This window comes from Cervus elaphus, chromosome 25, assembly GCF_910594005.1.
Source record: "Cervus elaphus chromosome 25, mCerEla1.1, whole genome shotgun sequence".
Classification (NCBI taxonomy): Eukaryota; Metazoa; Chordata; class Mammalia; order Artiodactyla; family Cervidae; genus Cervus; species Cervus elaphus.
Genome location: NC_057839.1, coordinates 26,639,363 through 26,660,436, shown reverse-complemented (window position 1 = coordinate 26,660,436; position 21,074 = coordinate 26,639,363). Strand labels below are relative to the sequence as shown.

Sequence of the window (21,074 nt, the reverse complement as noted above, 5' to 3'; positions counted from 1 at the left end):
CATTTCTGGGGGGTCTTACCAGTTGTAGTAAATTCATTCACAAATTTAGCATACTAATCAGTCCCTAAACCCATGTAGAAGCACCCCTCCCCCTACCCCACAACCAACCATTAACCTTTTCTATAGATGGATGTTTCATTACCAAGATAATACTTAGAAACAGTTCAAGGTTGACGTGTTACTCACAGAGATAAGATTGTAAAATTCCTTTAGTAACTTTTGCTTTATTTTCTTTCTTGTTTTGGCAGTGCCACACCACTTGCAGGATTTTAGTTCCCTAACCAGTAACTGAACTTGGCAGTGAAAATGCCAAGTTTCTATTCACTGGACCATCAGGAGATTCTGGATTGGTTTTGTTTTTTAGTGAACTGAAGACTGCAGTCAGTTCTCATTTGTCTCCTTCAATCACTGCACCTAAAACATCCAATCATATCACTTGCCTGAGGTCAGTTTATACTGCAAACTTCAAGAAGGCAAATATAAGAAGATCTAAGTCCCCAGAACATCAAGAGGGGAATGAACATTCATACTGCTGTGCATTCCCTGGATGTCAGTCAGGGTCTCTGAAAACGGTGTGCTTTCATTTTAATCAATTCTCTGAGAAACTGAAGTAATAATGAGATCATGCCAGGGATATTACCAATTAAATCAAGTTAACCAGTAAGGCCCTTTCATTTTCAAATTCTTCCTAAAACATGCTAACAAATGATTTTTAATCAGTACAAATTAAAACTCCAAAATTTGAGATGCATTTTAAAACAATCTGACAGAAATCCTTCTAAAATGTATTTAGACTTCCTGCCATAATAATACTACAATAAGCAAAATTCATAGCATTTCATGATGTAATATTTATTATGAATATCTATTATTGTGCCAAGAGGCTTGCAGAGCCTACCCAATATTCTGAGACTCTTCTAATTTGGTCTCTTCTCCTGTCAGCCAGCCAACTTTCAGAATGGAAACCTAACAGCTCCCCAGTCCCAAATTCTAATCTGTTACCTAGGAAAAAGTGATGGCACCAGAAGAAAACAGATACCGAAACTTGGACATGAGTAACCCTATTTTCAAATACAATCCTAAGTCAACAGGCCATGAAATAAAAATGGTCCCCATTCTTTTGCCAAGTAATCTGCCTAAGATGTATGACAGTTACCTTTTTTGCTGTTCAGAAACCCTTCTCCAAGTTTTGGTTTTGTTTCAGAAGAAGGGAGTTATTGGAAATTTGACTGGAAATAAGGAGGTTAGTGTGCAGTACGTATCTTCAAGGCAAATGCGCTAAGGATTTCAATTTATAATGACTATACATGGACAATGGAACTTATGTAACTGGCTCTCAGAAATACTTAGTAAAGCTGAAGCACAGAAAAACTAAGTGATTTCCTCAAGACGACTCAGTGAGGAAAAAGAGGCATCGGACAGAAACAGTTTCCTGTTGCCCAATACTCTTAGAATGTATTCCTTTTACACAGTATTGCATTTTACATCATACAGTGATCTACTATCACTGAGACATTCACTGTGAGATGCTGATGCTGGTGACGGGTGGATTGAGGCCCTCCGGCTCCCTTCTGACCAACAGCACACATCTCCAAGAGCATCCAAATCAGCCAAGAGATCCAGTCAGGAATAACACCCAGTCTTGTCCTCACAGTGCTATTCTGATGAAGTAATTAAGCAACTAATTTCCAAGTAAACTATAAACGCGAGTATCTGGGGAATAAATGAGAGTTGCTGCTGCTGCTAAGTCTCTTCAGTCGTGTCCAACTCTGTGCGACCCCATGGACTGCAGCCTACCAGGCACCTCCGTCCATGGGATTTTCCAGGCAAGAGTACTGGAGTGGGTTGCCATTGCCTTCTCCAAAATGAGAGCTAGCTGACATAATCGAAGCAGTCAGGGTGTCTGAGGAAGTCCACAGTGCCACAACTACTTGACTATTCCTAGCTAAGGTCTCTTCCCCATTTAATACCAACACCCTCCTCGCTCTTTCACTCCACCCACACAGACCTTGTCTTCCTGCTTCATTACAAGCTCCCACCTTAGGGCCTTCACCTTTGTTCCCTAAGCCTCATTCTGTCTCCAGATGTAATAGCTGGTTGCTACAAATCATCTCAGCAGGTTTCCTCAGAAAAGCCATCTCTGTTCTAAATCAAAACAGACCCCACCACCTGATTTATTCTTTACCAAGACACTGTTTTCTTTGATGGCATTTTTCTATTTTATTTTGGTGACCCTAAAAAATATTTGTAATGGCTTTCATGAATTTATTCAAGACATCAGTCCCCTTGTCTTATTTCCCTCTTAAAATTTTAAGTCTCAACTAGGATTAAGAATTTTCACAAACACAAGCCTTATGGTTCTAAATAGCCTCCACCAAGCTTCAGTAATAAGCAGTACAGTCTGTTCTGTACTTGTGGTATCCTCTGTATCTCAAATCTTGCCTGGCACATAGCAGCTCTTCAAGAATTATTTGATGAACAAAAGAAATGAAAAAACAGAAGTGGAAGAACACCCAGAACTGTGCCAAGAACTATTCTGTAGCACTAGCCAATTTCTACCTGTAGATGAGAGTTCAATTTTTAGGACATATGCTATGTACAATTTTTCAAATTGTCTGAAAAAGACAGAGAGAGATGGAAAGGGAGTAAAATACTTACATTTACATTAGGAGCAAAAAAGAGTTTAGAGATAATTTTTTCTGTGTATTTTTTTTTCTTCCAAGTAACCCTATTATATATAATATAAAAATATCCAAACAGAAAAAAGAAAACAAACAAAATCATGTGGCAATCACATTGCAACATTTATCTGCTATATATATAGATACTGATTTATAGTTACATAAAATTCTCTACAAATTTGGTAGATAACCTCTCATGTTCTCTCAATTTCTTGGTCTTAATAATTTCTCTGATTTTTCCTTGTCACTTACCCAAGAAATTTTTTGGATGACTATATTCAGAGCATTTGAGTAGAGATTGAGGGATATTAATACATATCCACGAAACTGTTCCTACCTCCTATAATTTTGTAGGACAGATAAAATGTGTAACTCCTCAGATCTAAATACCAAAAAGAATGATTCAAACAACAATGATACACGAGTTGTGGCGATAGGAAGAATTTAAAAGTAGTTGATACCTGGGGGTGGGTATTACAGGATTCTGATAGACAGTGTTAGGGATAGATGCCATTCCATAAGAGAAAATGGCAAGAATAAACACAAGGAGGCAGAAAGCCAACAGCTGAATTTGGGGTAGTGAAAACACACAGAAAATGTTATAGGTGAATACCAGAGTTAGTTTCCCTGGTGGTTCAGTAGTAAAGAATCTGCCTGCAAAGCAGGAGATGCAGGAGATGCAGGAGACCTGGGTTCAATCCTGGGTTGGGAAGATATCCTGGAGGAGGAAATGGCAACCCACTCTAGTATTCTTGCGTGAAAAATGCCATGGACAGAGAAGCCTGTTGAGCTATAGTCCATAGGCTCACAAAGAGTTGGACATGACGGAGCATACACACACAATACAGGAACAAGTAAAAAGGCTAGAAAGGGGGGTCTTAGATACGAGCTGAATGGTTTGTACTTTATCACAATGTCAGTAAGAATGCTGTAGAAAAAACTGGGAAGTGATATGACCAATGCAGTGATTCTGAAGATCAATCCAACATTTTATGCAGGACAGACTGGAGGAGGAAAAAAGAACACAGCTAGGGAGATCCATTAGAAAGCTGTGCTCATATTCCAGAAATTCATGAGTGCCTAAAATGAGGCGTGAAGAGTATAAATCAAAAGTGAAAAAGGGCATACATGGAAGACAAATAAGCAAAGACTACATGGAGCTTGAGAACTGATTGGATGTGAAGAAGAAAGGAAGCCATTAAGAAAAAGAACTACTGACATTGAATAAAGAGGAATAAGGAAAAAGAAACAAAGAAGTCACAGGAGTAGCTAGTTTGGGAGAGAATAATTAGCCATGTTATTAAATTTGACATGCTCCCAAAATAGGGCCAAATCTCCAAGTCAGTGTAGAAATGGCTGACTTGAGCTTGGAATCAAGACCACAACTGGATGTGCTGATTGAAGAGTCACCTACAAAGGAAAAGATAGAAGTAATGGAAGTAGATGAGTTCTTCTGGAAGGGCTGGAGAGGGAATCATACTGTTAAGATGGACACTTCAGTAACTGTCACATTTTGGGTTTGGGGGACTGGGAAGCCAAAGAATACAACAAATGACTATTAGAAAATTCAAAGAACTCAGAGGAATAGCGTGAAAAGAAAGAGGCTGATTTACAGAGTAAAAGGGCCACAGAATTGTCAAGAAAAAATACTATGCATTTCTAATTGCAGGCACAGCAATTCTGTAGCTAAAATATTACGATAAGTTGCAGGACAAAGAATTATTATTCATCTTCTTAAGTGAAAGTTTGTTACCTGCCTACTTTAGTCTCATCTCCTTTCCTCCTTAGGCAATGCTTACATTCTGAGTATCTCAAAGGCCCTTTCCTGACTCAAGATCTTGGCACGAAGTGTTTCTTCCTACACAGAAATACTATTCCCCCCATTTTAATTGGAGTTAATACCAATCCATCCCCCCAATACCATCACTTTCTCAAAGACACCATCCAACACTCCTCCTTTTTCCCAGTAAAAATATTACCCTGTAAAATTCTCTTAGCAGCACTTAACAATCATAACGCAATGTTTGTGTATTTACTTCTGCCATTAGATTGGCAAGCTCCAAGAGTGATGATTTATCTATTTTGTTCATCCCATACACGGAGGTTTTCAATACATATTTGTTGGACGAATATTTCTGTAAGAACAAGCAAACACGCTCAACAGAACAAAACAGCGTATAATTGTTCATCTTTTGAAAACAGCTGTTAATAGAGGGCTGTTGATCTGCAGCCAGAACTGGCAATCTCCAAGATGAGTTATCAAACCAAAACGCACAAGAAGCAAAAATGCATTGCTGCGGTCAAGATCACTAATAATTTTTTACAATATATTATACCCATATTCGGGGTGTAAACGCTGAAATTCTTATTAAGTACTGATTTTTCCATAACACATGGAAACGCTACATCGTGGCTGAAAATGGTCTGAGAAGCAAGGAGAAAAAGGGTCTGGCTCTGGGAGGTTAACAACTCCACACACTACTCTCTGCATTCGCCTCGCTAGTTTAGAGGGCGGCTCAGGACTGATCTCTGCAAAAACGAGCGCTAATGCAAATTTTTTTTGTTTCTTCTCAAGGCAAATGGAGGTTAGGTGGGGGACGCTACCGTCGGAACTCCGGAGGCCCGAACAGCCTACACTAATCTAAAACAAGGCTACCAGATGGGTAGACAGTAGCTCTGGGTGTGAAATAAATTTTAAGATCGAGGGTCTGCCCACGTGCGAAAGCTTCTCCCTCGGGTCTGGTAGTTGAGGCTCCGGAGGAGTCCGGGGCCTGACCATTCATACCTTGCTTGACCCGGGGCTCCCTGGTGCTGGCAGCGGCGGCTGGGGCCGGCCTGGACACAGGCTTCTTGTTTTGGGCCTCCCCAGTAGCTCCGGCCTCGGTGGATTTGGCTCTGGAAGCAGACACGGCAGCCCGGACGGCCGCGGCCCCCGGGGTCTTGTGTTTCTTGTTCTTGCCGCCCATGTTGCAGCTGTGGCAGAAGACCCCTCCCTGTCCAGCTGCCGGTACCACTCCAGCACGGCCTCCAAGAAATCTTTACATTCCCCTGGTCCCACGCCGCCACCGTGCGCCCTCAATCCGGGCTTCTCGGGCCTGGACGACCGCTGCTTCGTAATTGGTCGGGCTCACCAAGACCCCGCCTCTTCTCCGCCCCCGAGGTGTCTGCGGGGTGCCGGGAATCCTGGCCGAGCTCCCTTCTTACCTACGGAGCTGTTCCTCCGCCAGTGGGAAAGGAAAGGAAAGATCAGAGGAGAAAACTGAAACGGGGAAGAAGTCTCGGCGACTGTGTAACTCCACTAATTTTGTCATCCGCGGGCCCCCGTTGAGGCTTCTTCTAGCCTCACTGTCGTCACTGTTGGTGCGGTCGCGGAGCATTGTGGGTAGGAGGGAAATTGAGTCTCGCAGCTTCGGAAGATGGCTGACGCTTTCGGGGATGAGCTCTTCAGCGTGTTCGAGGACGACTCGACCACGGCTCCCGGAGCCAAAAAAGACAAGGAAAAGGAAAAGGGGAAATGGAAGGGGCCGCCAGGGTCTGCAGAAAAGGCCGGGTAAGGAAAATAACCCCAGTGTTGAAGGAAGAAAATTGTTCTGTCTTCTGAAGACCTCGATAAGTGGGGTGGGTGTAGGGGTACATGATTGGAGTAGGGAAGTGAAGGGCGTTGAGAAAATTGCTTAAGAGGGAGGAAAAATGTTGGTTTGGGGAAGCTGGGTCTTGCCGTTTCCCGGTGATTGCATGCAGCGTGGGCTCCTAGCCCTGCCCTTCCCTGACGCCGGCGTGAGGGCTTCTGGCTCCTGCCTGAGTCTACCCGTGGGGTCGTGAGGGCATGGCAGCTTTTTCTTAGCTTCTGCACCCGCAGCACCAGCACGAACTGGGCACAGAGCGTTTAATACACGAAACGAATCAACAGTTGAGTTAAAGATTAAGTGAAAAGTGAAGTCGCTCAGCCGTGTCCGACTCTTTGGCAACCCCATGGACTGTAGCCCACCAGGCTCCTCGGTCTATGGGATTCTCCAGGCAAGAATACTGGAGTGGGTTGCCATTTCCTTCTTCGGGGGATCTTCCCGACCCAGGGATCGAACCCGGGTCTCTGGCATTGCAGGAGACGCTTTAATCTCTGAGCCACCAGGCAAGAAGGTTAGAAAATGTGACTTGGAGAGGACAGGGTAAATAGCAGAAAGGAGAGAAATTCAGTCTCCAAGCTGGAGTTTTCTTGCCCATAAATGAGGCGGTAGCACCAACCACTAGGGTTTTGGTGAAGAATAAATGAGATAGTATGTGTAAAGCGCCTAACAGTGCTTAGCATATATTGGATTCTTAGATGCTGGCTTTCTTTGATTTCATTAAGAAAAACTTAAAAAATTACTGGTCCCTGAGACGTCAATTAAAATAAGATGATTCCTTAGTAGTGAAAATTTACTCTTGACATTGGAGGAAGATACCCAGTAGATGCTTGAGTTAAGTTAAACATAATTTTGCTTTCAAGGGATTTTTATTTGAAGTGAGGAAGTGGAACAGATACCTAGTTTAAAGAGTTAGTAGGAGATTGGAATAGAATAAGCTGTATGTACAGTGAAGTGCTATTAAAGTTCAGAAAAGTGGTATCTGTTTGTGGTGTCCAGAGAGCTTTACATGCAAGAAGCTATCCTAAGTTGAGGAAATGATTTCTTATTGATGCTGAGATTTTTTTGTTTTTTGGTAGCACGGACTGGCCTAGAAGCAGTGTTTGCTTAGGACTACAAGAGATAAGGCAGAGGATATAAATTGGTTTTAGATTATGAGGGGCCTTGAATAGCAAGCATATGACTTTTGATTTTATTTTTAAAAAACCCCAGTGGGGGAGTGCACCCAGTGAACAGGTAACTTGATAACTGGAGAAGTAGGGTGTTAGTTTAGAAAAATTAATTTGGTAGCATTTGTCAATATATTTAAAGAGGAAAGGCACTGATAGTAAAAGTAAATTAAAAAGTATTTAAATTGTCTAATTATGAGATTATAAGGACTTCAGCTCAGGAGGTGACAGAAGGAAGGAAAAAGAAAGATATAAAATGTTGTAAAGGAAAAAATTGACAGGCTTAATTTACTGAGAACAATGGAAAGGGAGTCAAAAGAGATGTTTTAAATTTGGATATCAGGAAGAAGAAAAATAGGGAAATTTATAGGTGATTTTGATTCGGAAATTAATTTGGCTCTAGGCAAAGTGAAGTGATGATAGTGTATCCATATTGAAGTATCCATGGGGCGGTTTTAATTTGGATTTGAAGTAATACCAGAACTGAAGGTATATATCTGGATGTTATTTGAGTTGGTACTGTTTGAAGTGAAGATTTCTCTGGGAATGTGTAGTTTTCATACACATGACAGAGATTAGAGGGACATCAGAACAATCAAAGAATGTGAAGTGTCACACGTAAGAAAGAATAACAGAAAGGACGTCTTCCTCTCTCATTAAGTTAGAGGGTTTAGTAGTTTTGGATAACTTTTCAGGGAAAATGAGGAAGGACAGATGATTTTTGTTTTTTTCTAGACAGAAATAATTAATTTCTGTAGTTTGAATGGGCAACTATGATGTTATGAAGATGCATGCATGCGTGCTCAGTTGCTAAGCTGTGTCCGACTCTTTGAGACCCAGTGGACTATAGCCCACCAGGCTCCTCTGTCTGTGGGTTTCTCCAGGCAAGAATACTGAAGTGGGTTGCCCTGCTCTCCAGGGGATCTTCCCCACCCAGGGGTTGAACCCAAGTCTCTATGTCTCCTGGATTGGCAGGTGGGTTCTTTACCACTAGCACTACCTGAGAAGCCCCTGTTATATCCCTGAAGTCCTTTATTTTACAAGTCTCTTTTTTCCTTATGCTGTTGATTTCTTCTGGAAGTGTAGATGAGAGGAGAAACCAGCTCATTTGTCCTGTATAGTTTCCCACATCCTGAGATTGCTCTTATACTATCATTTAACTAGCTTCTCTATCCTCAATTATTTACTATAAACTGTCCTTATATCTAGAACTGAACTATCCAATGTATAGCACTCCCCTCCCCTTATCTGGAGGAGAATGCCCCAACAGAGAGTGAAATGGTTGGATAGCATCACCGAATCAATGGACATGAGTTTAAGCAAACTCCAGGCGATGGTGAAGGACAGAGAAGCTTAGCATGCTGCAGTCCATGGGGACATGGCTTAGCGACTGAACAACCCCTTATCTGAGTGGGATAGGTTCCAAGAGCTCCAGTGGATGCCTGGAACCTTGGAGAGTACCAAAACATGTGTGTAGTTTTTTTTTTTTTTTTCCTGTAATACTATCTATGAAAGCATAATTTATAAATTAGGTATGGTAAGAGATTAAAATTATTAATAAAATAATTATATCAATATATAATTTGAGAACTTTCACCTTTTCACTTAAAGTAAGCACTGTACAGCTTCTCTTTGGCTCTCAAAATTGCCAACATCACTACTTTTGCAGTTTGGGGCCATTATTGAGTAAAACAAGAATTACTTAAAACACAAGTGCTGCCATACCACTTCAGTGATCTGAGAATTTAGACAGCCACTAAGTTACTAACAAGCTGGATGCTGTGGACATAGGGATGATTCATGTCCCATGTGGGATGGAGCAGGAGTGCACGAGATTTCAGAGTGCTGCTCAGAAAGGTGTCCAGTTTAAAAATTAAAAATACTAATTTTCCGTTTAATATTTTTGGACCGCAGTTGACCCAGGGTAACTGAGGCCTTGGAAAGCAAAACACAGATAAGAGAAGACTGCAGTAATAGCTACTACCTACCTGTAACTGTTGGGCACTTAAATGTAGCTAATCAGAATTGAGATGTGCATTAAATTGAAAATATACACTGTATTTTGAGGACTTGATATAAAAAATATCCAGTGGTTCATTTTTATTTTTATATATTGAAATTTTAATATGTAGTATATTTGAAGTTAAATGAAGTATATTAAAATTGGGTTCTTTTGAAACTATTTTAATATGGTTATTAGAAATTTAAAGTACGTTGGTAATTGCATGTATATATCTTAAACAGTATGGATGTAGAGACTTGATTAGCTTCAGATTTAGTTGTTTAGATAAGAATACAATATTAAAGAATAATGGAACTCTTCTGAAGGAAAATATTCCACCATGAAGTTAGGTTTTAAGCTTCTCAAAGGTATAGGATCTGTATTTCTTTGTTTTATAGTTATCATCAACTGCTAGTAGGTTTTTGTTTTTTTTTTTGCTAGTAGGTTTTTATTACAATGGTATGGTTGATGCTTACTAATTCAGACAGAATAATAAAATCTTAGAGGAATCATAATTATCATTTAAATGTCTTCTTTTACTGAAAGCCAAAGATATTAATGGCTTGTCCAAAGGAGATTCATGTAAGTAATGTGGGATAACTATGAATACCTATTCCACTAAATTGAGAGTGAGATGTTTTACATATTTCAGGTTTTGCCTAGCATCAAAGAATAAACTCTGTTATAGAAAGATTATAGCATTTAGATCAATACTAGTATTCATTGGCTCTTAAAAAAAAACTTTACTATTGAAATAAAACATATGTAAGAAAGGTGTGGAAATTATGGGACAAATTTTTTGGGGGCGGGCAAATTTTTATAAAGTGAACGTGCCAGTGTAACTCCATTTGGGATGAAAAATAGAATATTGTAGAAATCCCTCCTCTTTTTCCCCCAGAAAATTGACTAACATGATAACCACATGTGTTACTTTTTTTTTCCTGTTTGTAGATATAATGTAAATGGATTCATATATGTTATTTTGTGTCTAGCTTTTGCTCAACATTGTAAAATTCTTGACTGTAGCTCTAGCAGTACTTTTCAAAGTATGATTAAGTTTTGATGTGGGGTCAGAGGAATATTCCCAGTTATGTGAAAAGTCTGCTTCTTTTCAACTATATGAGACTGGATTTTTCTTCATATACTTAAGCCAAAAACCATATCACAAGTTGAAAGAGATGAGAGTCCAGCAGTCTTCTATTAAGCTAGACATTAAAGGGACTTGAAATAATAGAAAACAGTGCCGTTCTTCTCGTTTAAATCTTTTTGGGAAAATTCTTATTTTCTGTCAAAAATGTTATTTATGTTAACTTCTAATAGGTCAGTTAAGCCTCAGCATTGCCTTGTGCTCAGTCTTGTCCAACTCTTTGTGACCCCATGGACTGTAGCCTGTCAGGCTCCTTTGTTGATGGGATTTTCCAGGCAAAAATACTGGCGTGAGTTGCCATTTCCTTCTCCAGGCGATTTTCCACACCCAGGGATTGAACCCACGTCTCCTGTGTCTCTTGTATTGCAGGCAGATTCCTTACCAACTGAGCCGTTGGAGAAGCCCTAACTTCAAATAGTTATTGCCACTTTAAAATGAATAACTAAACTTAAAGTTTTTTCAGTTTTAATAGTTGATATGGTAAATATCAATAGACATGACTACATAAACAAAATTCCTTGGAATACTGAGTAACTTTTAGAATGGAAAAGGATTCTGAGATCAAAAATTCAAGAGCCAGTGATACTGTATAGTCTAATTTCCATTTTCCTGTAATTAATGGTTTCTGAGCTTCTTTTCATATGCTTATTGGTGATTTGGATATCTTATAAAGTGCCTGTTCTAGTCTTTTACTCATTTTTAAATTGGGTTATCTTCTTAAATTTGTAGTGTTCCAGTATTTTAGATATACATGCCTTTTGTTAGTTACATGTGTGTTTTCTCCTACTTTGTCTTTCCTCTTTTTAAAAAAAATTAATTTAATTGGAGGCTTACTTTACAGTATTGTAGTGGTAGCTGCCATACATAGACATGACCAGACATGGGTGTACATGTGTCCCCCATCCTGAACCCCTCCCACCTCTCTCCCCACCTCTTCCTCTCTTAAGAGTACCTTTTCATTTACAGAAGCTCTTAGTTTCAATGCAGTCCAACTCATCAGAATTACTTTTTGATTAATAATTTTATGTCATTTAATAAAACATAAAGATAGTTTTCTTGTTTTATCTTCTAGAGGCTTTGTTGTTTTTGCCTTTTACAAGTAGATCTAGTATCTATATTGATTTTTGCGTAAATGAGCAGAAGGGTCAGATTGAATTACCCTATGGATGTCCAATCTACCAAGCATTGTTGATTGTTACTACTTTTAACCAGTAAATCCAATCACAAAAAAATTTTTTTTCTCCAAAATATTGATATTATGCCACTAGAAAAGTATTAAATGTTTATTGAAAGTGCTCATGTAAATGTATAATGGTGTTTTTTAACTTTTAAGAATATTGTGTTAGTTATGTTAATGTGATAATGTGAGTTGCAAAATATTTTAAAAACAATTTCCAAGAAAATATGAAATGAAAAAGGAGTAATGTTCAGTTTTATTGGTTAAAACTAGAATATTCTGGGCGCTAGCCAGTTTTGGTTTGTAACATGTATTTATGTGACTTTTTCTGCTAATAGTGTATATTATACAAGGGTAATATTATATGGAATTGCCCTTAAAGTAACAAGTGCTGTTTCAGAATTCATTCTAACCTGTTTACTTTTCAGAAAATGTTTTGATGGTAAATTACAGTCAGAGTCAACTAATGTTGGAAAAACCAAGAGAGATGCAGACTTCGAGGGTGCTGATGAACCTATTTTTGGAAAGAAACCCAGGGTGGAAGAGTCAATAACTGAAGATTTAAGGTAGTATTTCCACTATCATAAATGTTGGTAACTCAGAATGGGTAGTTACCTGAAGTTTTGAAAGTTGCTTATATGTTGTTACTTGATGAATGTATTTGTTGAATTAGAGAAGTGAAGGTAAATATTCTTAAATACTCAAATAGACATATAACTAGAATGTTTATCTGTGTTTGGGGAAATGGAAAACAGTATAGGAAAGAAAGATTTTTAATATTTTGAATCCAATTTTAAGAAAGAATCTTGAAGCTTGATTTTTTTTTTTTGGTCTAAACAAGATCTTTGTTGCTGGGTATGGGCTTTCTCTAGTTGTTGGAGTAGGGGCTCCTCTTCATTGCCGAGGACTGGCTTCTCATTGCAGTGCTGTGAGCGACTTCTCATTGCGTTCTCAGTGCACTGCTCTTGTTGAGGAGCAAGAGCTCTAGGTACTCGGGCTTCAGGAGTTGCAGCACACGGGCTCAGTAGTTGGAGTGCCCGGGCTTAGTTGCTCCATGGCATGTGGGATCTGTCCAGGCCAGGGGTCAAACCTGTGTCCCCTGCATCTGCAGGTGGATTCTTCACCGACCAGACCACCATGGAAGTCCTGAAGCCTGATTTTTTAAAAAGAAGAAATGACACTTTTTTTTTATTTGTTAATGTCTCAAGAAGAGGATCACTGGAAGTGTGGGATAAAAGGAAAGAATAAAACTGACTTGAGGAGGAGCATTAGGAGGAATTAGATTTTCACTCTTGCATGCAGCAGTAGAGTGGCTATGAATCTTAAGACTACTGTCAATGAGGGAGACCAGTGGATATCTGAGGCTGAAATAGTTGATGTTTCTCTCATTTCAAAAGTTGAAACTTTCTAGATATTGATGCTGGTTTCTTAGGTTGACCTGTATCCTATCGTTATGATGATCCTGACTTTGTTTTGCTTTTCCCTCCTTGTTTGCCGTATTCTAGCTTGGCGCTACAATGGAAAATTTACTCCAGTGGTTTTTTTTGTTTGTTTGTTTGTTTAACCAGCTAGCTGTTGTTGTAACTAGCAAAAGTAGGTACTATAGATGGTGATAGATGTGTCCCTGAAACATTTAAGATACACTGTTTGTCTAAGCTAGTGGAATAGGTTACAAAATAATATTTATAGTTTAAAATCATTGTTGCGTCTTGTAGTAACCCTTGAGTTTTACCCAAAGTATGGTTATTGATTTAAAGTAAAAATCAAAAGTACAGCCAATGAGAGGATGATAAATCTTGTGCAGAAATACATGTTTTTCTTTAATTTATCCACAGTCATGTCCTTTAAGAGTCTAAACAGAGAACCTACATGAGTAAAACCTAGGATTCTGATGAGACTAGGAAACACTTATGAATTATAGCAACATCTGTATTAGGCTAGTTTATTTTATACTTTCTATCATGTAATGGTTTTTATAAGCATCTTTGCGTTTTGAAGTAATGATAATGCTTTGTAGAGGTTCTTTTTATTTAAAATAGTCACTGGATCTAAGTTAACATAATTCTTTGAATAATTACTTGGAGTCTCTTTGTTTTGTATTTGTAATAAGAGATGCTAGCTGATCATTTTGAATTCTCTGCTTATGTAATTCTCAGTAATTTATCAATATCTTAATGTAATTTTAATAACTTTTTTTAAGTTTGGCTGACCTGATGCCCAGAGTCAAGGTACAGTCAGTTGAAACTGTTGAAGGGTGTACACATGAGGTAAGCACAAACAGTGTATGATTGAGGTGGTGTTGTGAGTGGGATTTTGCTTTGGATTATCTTGTCTGATGAGCAGGTGGTTTAGCCTTAAGGGCTTTGGAAACAATAAGTAGCTTTTCTGCAGAGTGCATAGTCTAGTGGAAGGAGCTGGGGCTTTGTATTCAGACCTGAGCTCGGATACTGACAGTGCTTTTCCTAACTACAGTCTTGGATAAACATGTTAACCTCTGATGTTAGTTTTCTAATTTGTAAATTTAGAATAATAAGAATTACATCATGGGATTGTTGTGAAGATTATGTAAGAAAATTAGGTAAGATACCCAGCACAGAGTAGGCATTTAGTATGTGTTCATTCCCATGCTCCTAAAGTCAGGTAACAGTGATGTTTTACAGGTCCTGTGCTTTTTCATCTTCCTCTGACAGCCGATATATTGCAGTTTCATTGTTCTGCCACAAGATGGTGGTCACGGATAGCTTGTAGTAACCCTTTATCACTGAGAGTTTATGAACCGGAAGGATGTAAGGAAATTGTAACACTAGTTCTTTCTATTAAGCCCCTTTGCCTTCACCATGTAACCTGACAAGTTATTACTACAGATAATTGGGGAATCTTACTAGAAGTCTTTATTGAATAAGCAAAATAATTCCAAATTAACAAAAATTGCTTTTGATTAGATTTGGAGCCTTTTAAAAAAATACTTGTCTTTTTAATTGAAATTTCCTTATGTTCCTTTAGAATAGCACTTAGTTTGGTGGGTATAATATCCATTAGATCATACATTTAACACTTACATGAGACCCTCTTTGAAACTGTGGTCTTAAAAAGATGGGAAAGAAAAACCAAACACAAATTTAGCTCTCAGGAAGTCAAAGGTTCCTTCTGTCCTCCTTCATGATTATCCTCAAACCCTCCATCCTGTTATCTCCTCTCACTTTTTTAGCAGGTCACCTTACCTTTTTCTTTATCTAGTGGTTCAAAGATACCAAGTTGGAGTCACATCCACTCCAAGGAAGAGGTACTGCATTGTTTAGGCTGAGGAGGGTTGCTCTGTCAGTGTTCTTGGTCGTATCTTATCCGGCCTCTGCCAAGACTTGGATCACTCCATTTTCCCTTGACTGTTTCTAGTGTTTCCTTTTCTGTTTTCCCTTTCTTATCAGCATATGATTATTTGAAAGCTTCTCTTGTTGTATGTCTTCCTTTTAACCACTGTGTTGTTTCTTCTTCTTCTTGTAGTTATTCATTTAGTGCCTATCTTTTGAATGCCAGGCACATTTTATTATTCACTGAATATAAAGAGAAACACCACACACACACACGCAAAAAGTATATATATAGTCCTTTCTTTTCAGAGGTGTTATTGATTGCTCTGCTTAGAAAATCCCTGCTCAACTTCCTAGCCTTCCAGTCCTCTTTTAATCTACTGTGGTTAGATTTCTTCTTTCTCCATGTCTTCCAAACTGTTCTGGAAAAAATCACCAATAACTAATTGCTAAGTCTATTTGATTTTTCTGTTGGTTTTCTTTTTTTCTGACTCCTTAGTCCCTGTAGGTTTCTCTTCTCCCTGTCTGTTTTATGTTAGTGTTACTCACACTGTTTTTAAAGAATAAACATAAAACACTGATTCTCAAACATGTGAAAACACAGTTTGTTGTTGTTGATATTAAATCTCAGAGATGTTAAAATCTTAATTGCTTTGTGTTAATGTTTTTTGTTCATGTCATAGCAAGTATCAAGGAGAAGTGTGAGGGAAGTGAGACAACTGGATCACACCATGATTGAGGATCTAGTCCTAAGATTTTCAGATTCAGAAATTTGATTTTGTCAGTGTGCTAGCGATTGTGGTCTTTAGAACAGAATCACTTTCATATTCATGGTATAGTGTAGCAAAAAAAGAACATTTCCTAAAATTAATGGATAAGTAATCCTCTTACTACCAAACTACCTGGGAATCAAACTACTTAGAAATTTCTTAGAGTCATAATAAAGGAGAATATGTAGTCTTAAGGGAAAGATTGATGAAAACTATTCCTGTCCCCCAGAAAGGTTCATTTACTAATAAAAACACCTCCTAAATTTACCCTTTTGTAATGCTTGCTGAATAAGCTTCCAAATTCTACCCCTTTATAGTTTCCATTTATTTATTTATTTTTTCCATTTATTTTTATTAGTTGGAGGCTAATTACTTTACAATATTGTAGTGGTTTTTGCCATACATTGACATGAATCAGCCATGGATTTACATGTGTTCCCCATCCTGATCCCCCCTCCCACCTCCCTCCCCATCCCATCCCTCTGGGTCTTCCCAGTGCACCAGCCCTGAGCACTTGTCTCATGCATCCAGCCTGGGCTGGTGATCTGTTTCACCCTTGATAATATACTTGTTTGAATGCTGTTCTCTCAAAACATCCCACCCTCGCCTTCTCCCACTGAGTCTAAAAGTCTGTTCTGTACATCTGTGTCTCTTTTTCTGTTTTGCATATAGGGTTATTTTTACCATATAGATTCCATTTAGAATGTCAAGTTTCTTTCGACACATTCATTATTTTAGATACTTTTCATTAGGTTTCATAATTTATTGTTTCACTTAGTTATAGTCAGCTTCTACTTACTACTTTTTGAAATGCTGCACATGTCATCTTGATTGCAATTGAATTGCAAGTTTACCAACAATCTGAATATTTTTAAGATAGCTAATCTTATTTCATAATTGTTTGTTGAAATTTTGCTCTTAGAAATGATTTCTGACTTCTTTGTGTACCTTACTTTGCCCTTGTTGATTATTCATACACTACTTGGCTTAAGTCTTGGGAATTTAGATATATTGTGAACTGCTCTGCAGATCTTAATCTTCACTAGAGGAAAATTAATTTCCTGTTCTAAGGAATACTTTATTCTACATAGTTTTCTTTCATATAGTGGCATCTCTTTTTATGTCCATTCAGCTTTTTTGAGCATTCATTAATGTCAAGAAGTACATTAGATATAGAATATACAAAGATAGCTGAGATAAGTCCTAGACCTTAATAAACACAGTTTCTTTCGGGAGGTAGACTTAAATGCTTTTGATTACATAACTATTAGGTAAACACTTTTTTTGAATGTTGTTACATTTGCATTTTGCCTTGTTCTTGAAGATGGTTATTTAATTTTATAGTGTCTAAGACTGTCAGAACACTTTAGTTCATCACCTTTATTTTTCAGACCGTCATTAATTATGGTATGCTGAATGTGTCAGTTCTTGTTTTTTTCAAACATCAGGTTGCACTTCCTGCAGATGAAGATTATCTACCACTGAAACCTCGAGTTGGAAAAGCTGCAAAGGTTTGTACCTTGAACAGTATAGTTGGTACAGTTTTGTGAGTCTGTTTTCCTAAAAGTCTTAAAGGTAAACTTTAAAAGGTAAAACTTTAAAAACTTTCTATTTCCCTCTGTGTGTGTATGTATGCAATTACACACTCTGAAGCCTCCACTTGAAGTCAGATATGGTGAGAACCAAATCAGTAAACAACCATACTGAAAACCAAGCATCATGTGATAAGATTTTTCAAAGAATTTAATGAAAAGTATCAATCTTTCTCCAGAAAAAAATGCATATGTACAATATGTTTTGCATACAGTTCTGGAGCCTAACAAGCTTCTAATGAAACTTAAACTCTAATGCTGATACTAAATGCATTTTGAATCCCTGATAGACTGTAAGAGAGTAGTGTAGGTTTTCCAAGTCATTTTCTTTAAGTAAAAAAGGCAGTACAGTGTGGTAAACTTGAATTTTTAAAATCTGATACATATATTATTCTGCCTCTGCTGAGTGAACTTCATTGAGGACTTGACTTTTCAGACTCTTGAGTGTTCCCATCTGGGAAAGAAAACTATACCTACGTTAGGAGTTGCTGTGGAGATTAATATGTGGGAAATGTGTTCCAGTGCCTCCTATAAAGCATGTTCTTAATATATGGTAATAATTGTTGTGATTAGTATACGTGTAAGCATAATATAATAATTGAAAAATTAGATGGCAGAAATAACTTATATTCTGTCTTGTTGAAGTTTTCTTTTTAATTAATCCTAATTTTCTCTAGTGGATAGAATGTTTCCCAAGTAGACTCATAAATGCTTCCATAACGCTTCTGGGGGTAGCATCTCTTGGTTTTAAGTATGTTCTGATGTGGCAAGGTATCTTCATATATATATTAATTTTTTTTTAGGAGTATCCATTCATTCTTGATGCTTTTCAAAGAGAAGCCATTCAGTGTGTTGATAATAATCAGTCTGTTTTAGTATCTGCACATACATCAGCAGGAAAAACTGTTTGCGCTGAGTGAGTAGCTTTCTTTTTAAATGGGATTTTGGGGCTGTTAATATTTGCTTTGTACATTTAGGTGCTCTTGTGCTGGGTGCATAAATGTTTATAAATACTATATCATCTTGTTGGACTGGCCCCTTTATCATTATGTAATGTCCTACTTTGTATGTTGTTACAGTTTTAAAGTTTATTTTTTTTACGTGAGTGTAGCTACCAAAACTTTCTTTTGGTTTCTGTTTGCATGGAATATCTTTTTCCATTCCTTCACTTTTGAGTCTGTGTGTCATACCTCTGAAGTGAGTCTCCTATACGCAGCATATAGCTGGATCTTGTTTTTTTTTAATCCATTCAGCCATTCTGCCTTTTGATTGGAGAATTAGTCCATTTACATTTTATTATTGGTAAGTATGTATGTACTGCCTTTTCGATAATTGTTTTCTGGCTGTTTTGTAGTTTCCCTCTGTTCCTTTTTTCTTCTCTTGCTCTCTTTGTAGTTTTAAAATCATATCTTAAGATAGCTTTGTTTCTTACCATACTGTTTAAAAGTTTAAATTTTCTCTGGTTTCTGTAAGTAAATTTAGACTTTTTATTTCCTTTCTTATTACTTTGGGCTTCATTTGGTCTTTTTCTAGTTTTTTAAAGGAAGCAGGTGAGGTCATTGATTTCAGAGCTTTCCTTTTCTAATATAGATAATTAGTGCTGTAAATTTCCCATCAATCATGAATCTGGGTCATGATTCACTAATGCTGTGTTCATTTTTTCTGTGTTTCATTTCAGGTCTTTTCTCATGCTGTATCTTCAGATTCATTAATCTTTGCTTCTGCATTACCTAATCTGTCCTTAATCCTTTTCAGTGAGACATGTATAGTTTTTTTGCTTGAAGTTCATTTGTATGTGTTTAATGTTTTCCATGTGTCTACTTAACTTTCCTCCAGCTTCTTGAACAACAGAATACAGTTTAAAAACTGTTTAAATGTTCCTTACTATTACTTTCATCTGTGTTACTTCCTGATCTGTTTTAATTAATTGACTTTTCCCTTCATTATACGTCAGTGTTTTCCTGCTGCTTTACATACCGCTCTGATGCGTCGTTCGGCTGTTTTTAATTTCATCACTGACTTTCGGCAGTTTAATTATTATGTAACTTTACATAATTCTTCTCATATTTCTTATGCTTGAATTTGTTAGGCTTCTCAGATTGTGGGTTTGTTTGTTTACATTAGATTTGGGAAAATTTCAACTATTTTTTGCTTAAAATAGTACCCCTTTTTAGTACTCAAGAGGACCTCAGTTAAACTTGTATTAGTCATTTTAAGTTGTCTCAGAGCTCACTGATACTTATTATTTTTTGTTTATTCTGTGTTTCATTTTGGACAGCTTTAAGTTTATTCTTTTTTTTTTTGCAATGTCTAATTTGATTTTAATTCTATCCAGTTTATTTCATCTCAGATTTATATTTTTTGTGCTAAAATTTTGGTTCACGTCTTAATATTTTTAGTATTTCTTTTAAGCATGCTATTTAATCTTTCCTCAGTTTTCTTGAATATATAGAATATAGTTATATTGTAGTGGTAATTTTCTGTGTCCTCATTTACTAGTTCTGTTTTCTGTCTCATTTTTGGATGCCTTTTCATTTATTTATTTTTACTCCTTATTATATGTTGTATATGCCTGCTTCTTTGCTTACCTGATTGTTTTTTAATTCACAAGACGTGAATTTTACCTTCTTGAGTGATGACTATTTTTGCATTTCTGTTAATATTCTTGAGCTTTGTTCTGGGGTACAGTTACTTGGAGAAAAATGTACTTCTTTCAAGGCTTTCATGATTTTAGGCAGGACTAGAGAAGCATTTAACTTAAGGCTACTTTTCTCAACTTTTTAATATATTTTTTGGTATTCTAGCCAGTATCTTGTGAATTATGAATTTTTCCACCATGACTAGCGGGAACCTGAGTTACTGCCAGCTCTGAAGATTGTATCATTTTTTTAGTTCCACTCGATTTGATTGTTTTTTCCCATTGCTTCAAGTTGTTTCCTAACACTTATTCACTGATTATTGCTTACTTGAAGACACCAGAATGTTCAGCAGATGTTCAGAGCTTTACCTTTGTCTACCTCTTTCCTCTCTGGTTATTTTGAGCTGCAGTGTAGCTGCCATGGCTTCCCCAGATTCCCACTGTCTGCTTAACTTCGGGAAACCTTCAAGGTTCATCTCCTGAAACTGTGACTTGGAAACTCTGTGAACAATAATCTGAGATTATGTCATATACTTCCCTCTTCTCAGGGATTACTCTGATTATTCAGTATCTGAAATCATTGTTTCACATATTTTATCCTATTTTGCAGTTGTTACAGGTGGGTAGGTAAACCCGGTCCTTATTACTCCATGCTGAAAATAAGTGGATATTTTCTGTGTTATTTTTAATACGTGGTCTCAAATACTATAGTAGTTCCCTTACCTAATGTGTAAAATAAATACACACATATTGTCTGTGTTTTAAATTTTGTGATAGGTATTATATTTTCTTCTAAAATTTATGTAAAGACCACTGTTCTAGAGTCTTGCTAATCAGAGTATGGTCCTAGACCAGATGCCTGCATATTACCTACTAGCTAAATTAGGCAAAAATCTTACACCCCACCCTAGAACGACTGAATCATAATCTGCATGTTAACGAGATCACCAGGTGATGGATACATCTG

The 21,074-nt window shown here is 37.4% G+C and overlaps 2 protein-coding genes across 3 annotated transcripts in view; one reads left to right on the top strand and one right to left on the bottom strand.

Moving 5' to 3' along the window:
• The window catches only part of DHX29 (DExH-box helicase 29), a 44,885-nt gene extending 39,170 nt beyond the window's left edge, over positions 1-5,715 (bottom strand). For both annotated transcript variants that reach the window (XM_043887285.1, XM_043887286.1), the window contains exon 1: positions 5,467-5,715. In XM_043887285.1, coding sequence (XP_043743220.1) covers positions 5,467-5,647 — 181 coding nt within the window. In that variant the 5' untranslated portion in view covers positions 5,648-5,715. The remainder of the gene's footprint in view (positions 1-5,466) is intronic.
• A 315-nt stretch (positions 5,716-6,030) lies between these two features.
• MTREX (Mtr4 exosome RNA helicase) overlaps positions 6,031-21,074 on the top strand; it is a 93,515-nt gene continuing 78,471 nt past the window's right edge. Inside the window, exons 1-5 of the mRNA XM_043887287.1 lie at positions 6,031-6,231; positions 12,228-12,365; positions 14,000-14,066; positions 17,326-17,388; positions 18,273-18,385. Coding sequence (XP_043743222.1) covers positions 6,098-6,231; positions 12,228-12,365; positions 14,000-14,066; positions 17,326-17,388; positions 18,273-18,385 — 515 coding nt within the window. The 5' untranslated portion in view covers positions 6,031-6,097. The remainder of the gene's footprint in view (positions 6,232-12,227; positions 12,366-13,999; positions 14,067-17,325; positions 17,389-18,272; positions 18,386-21,074) is intronic.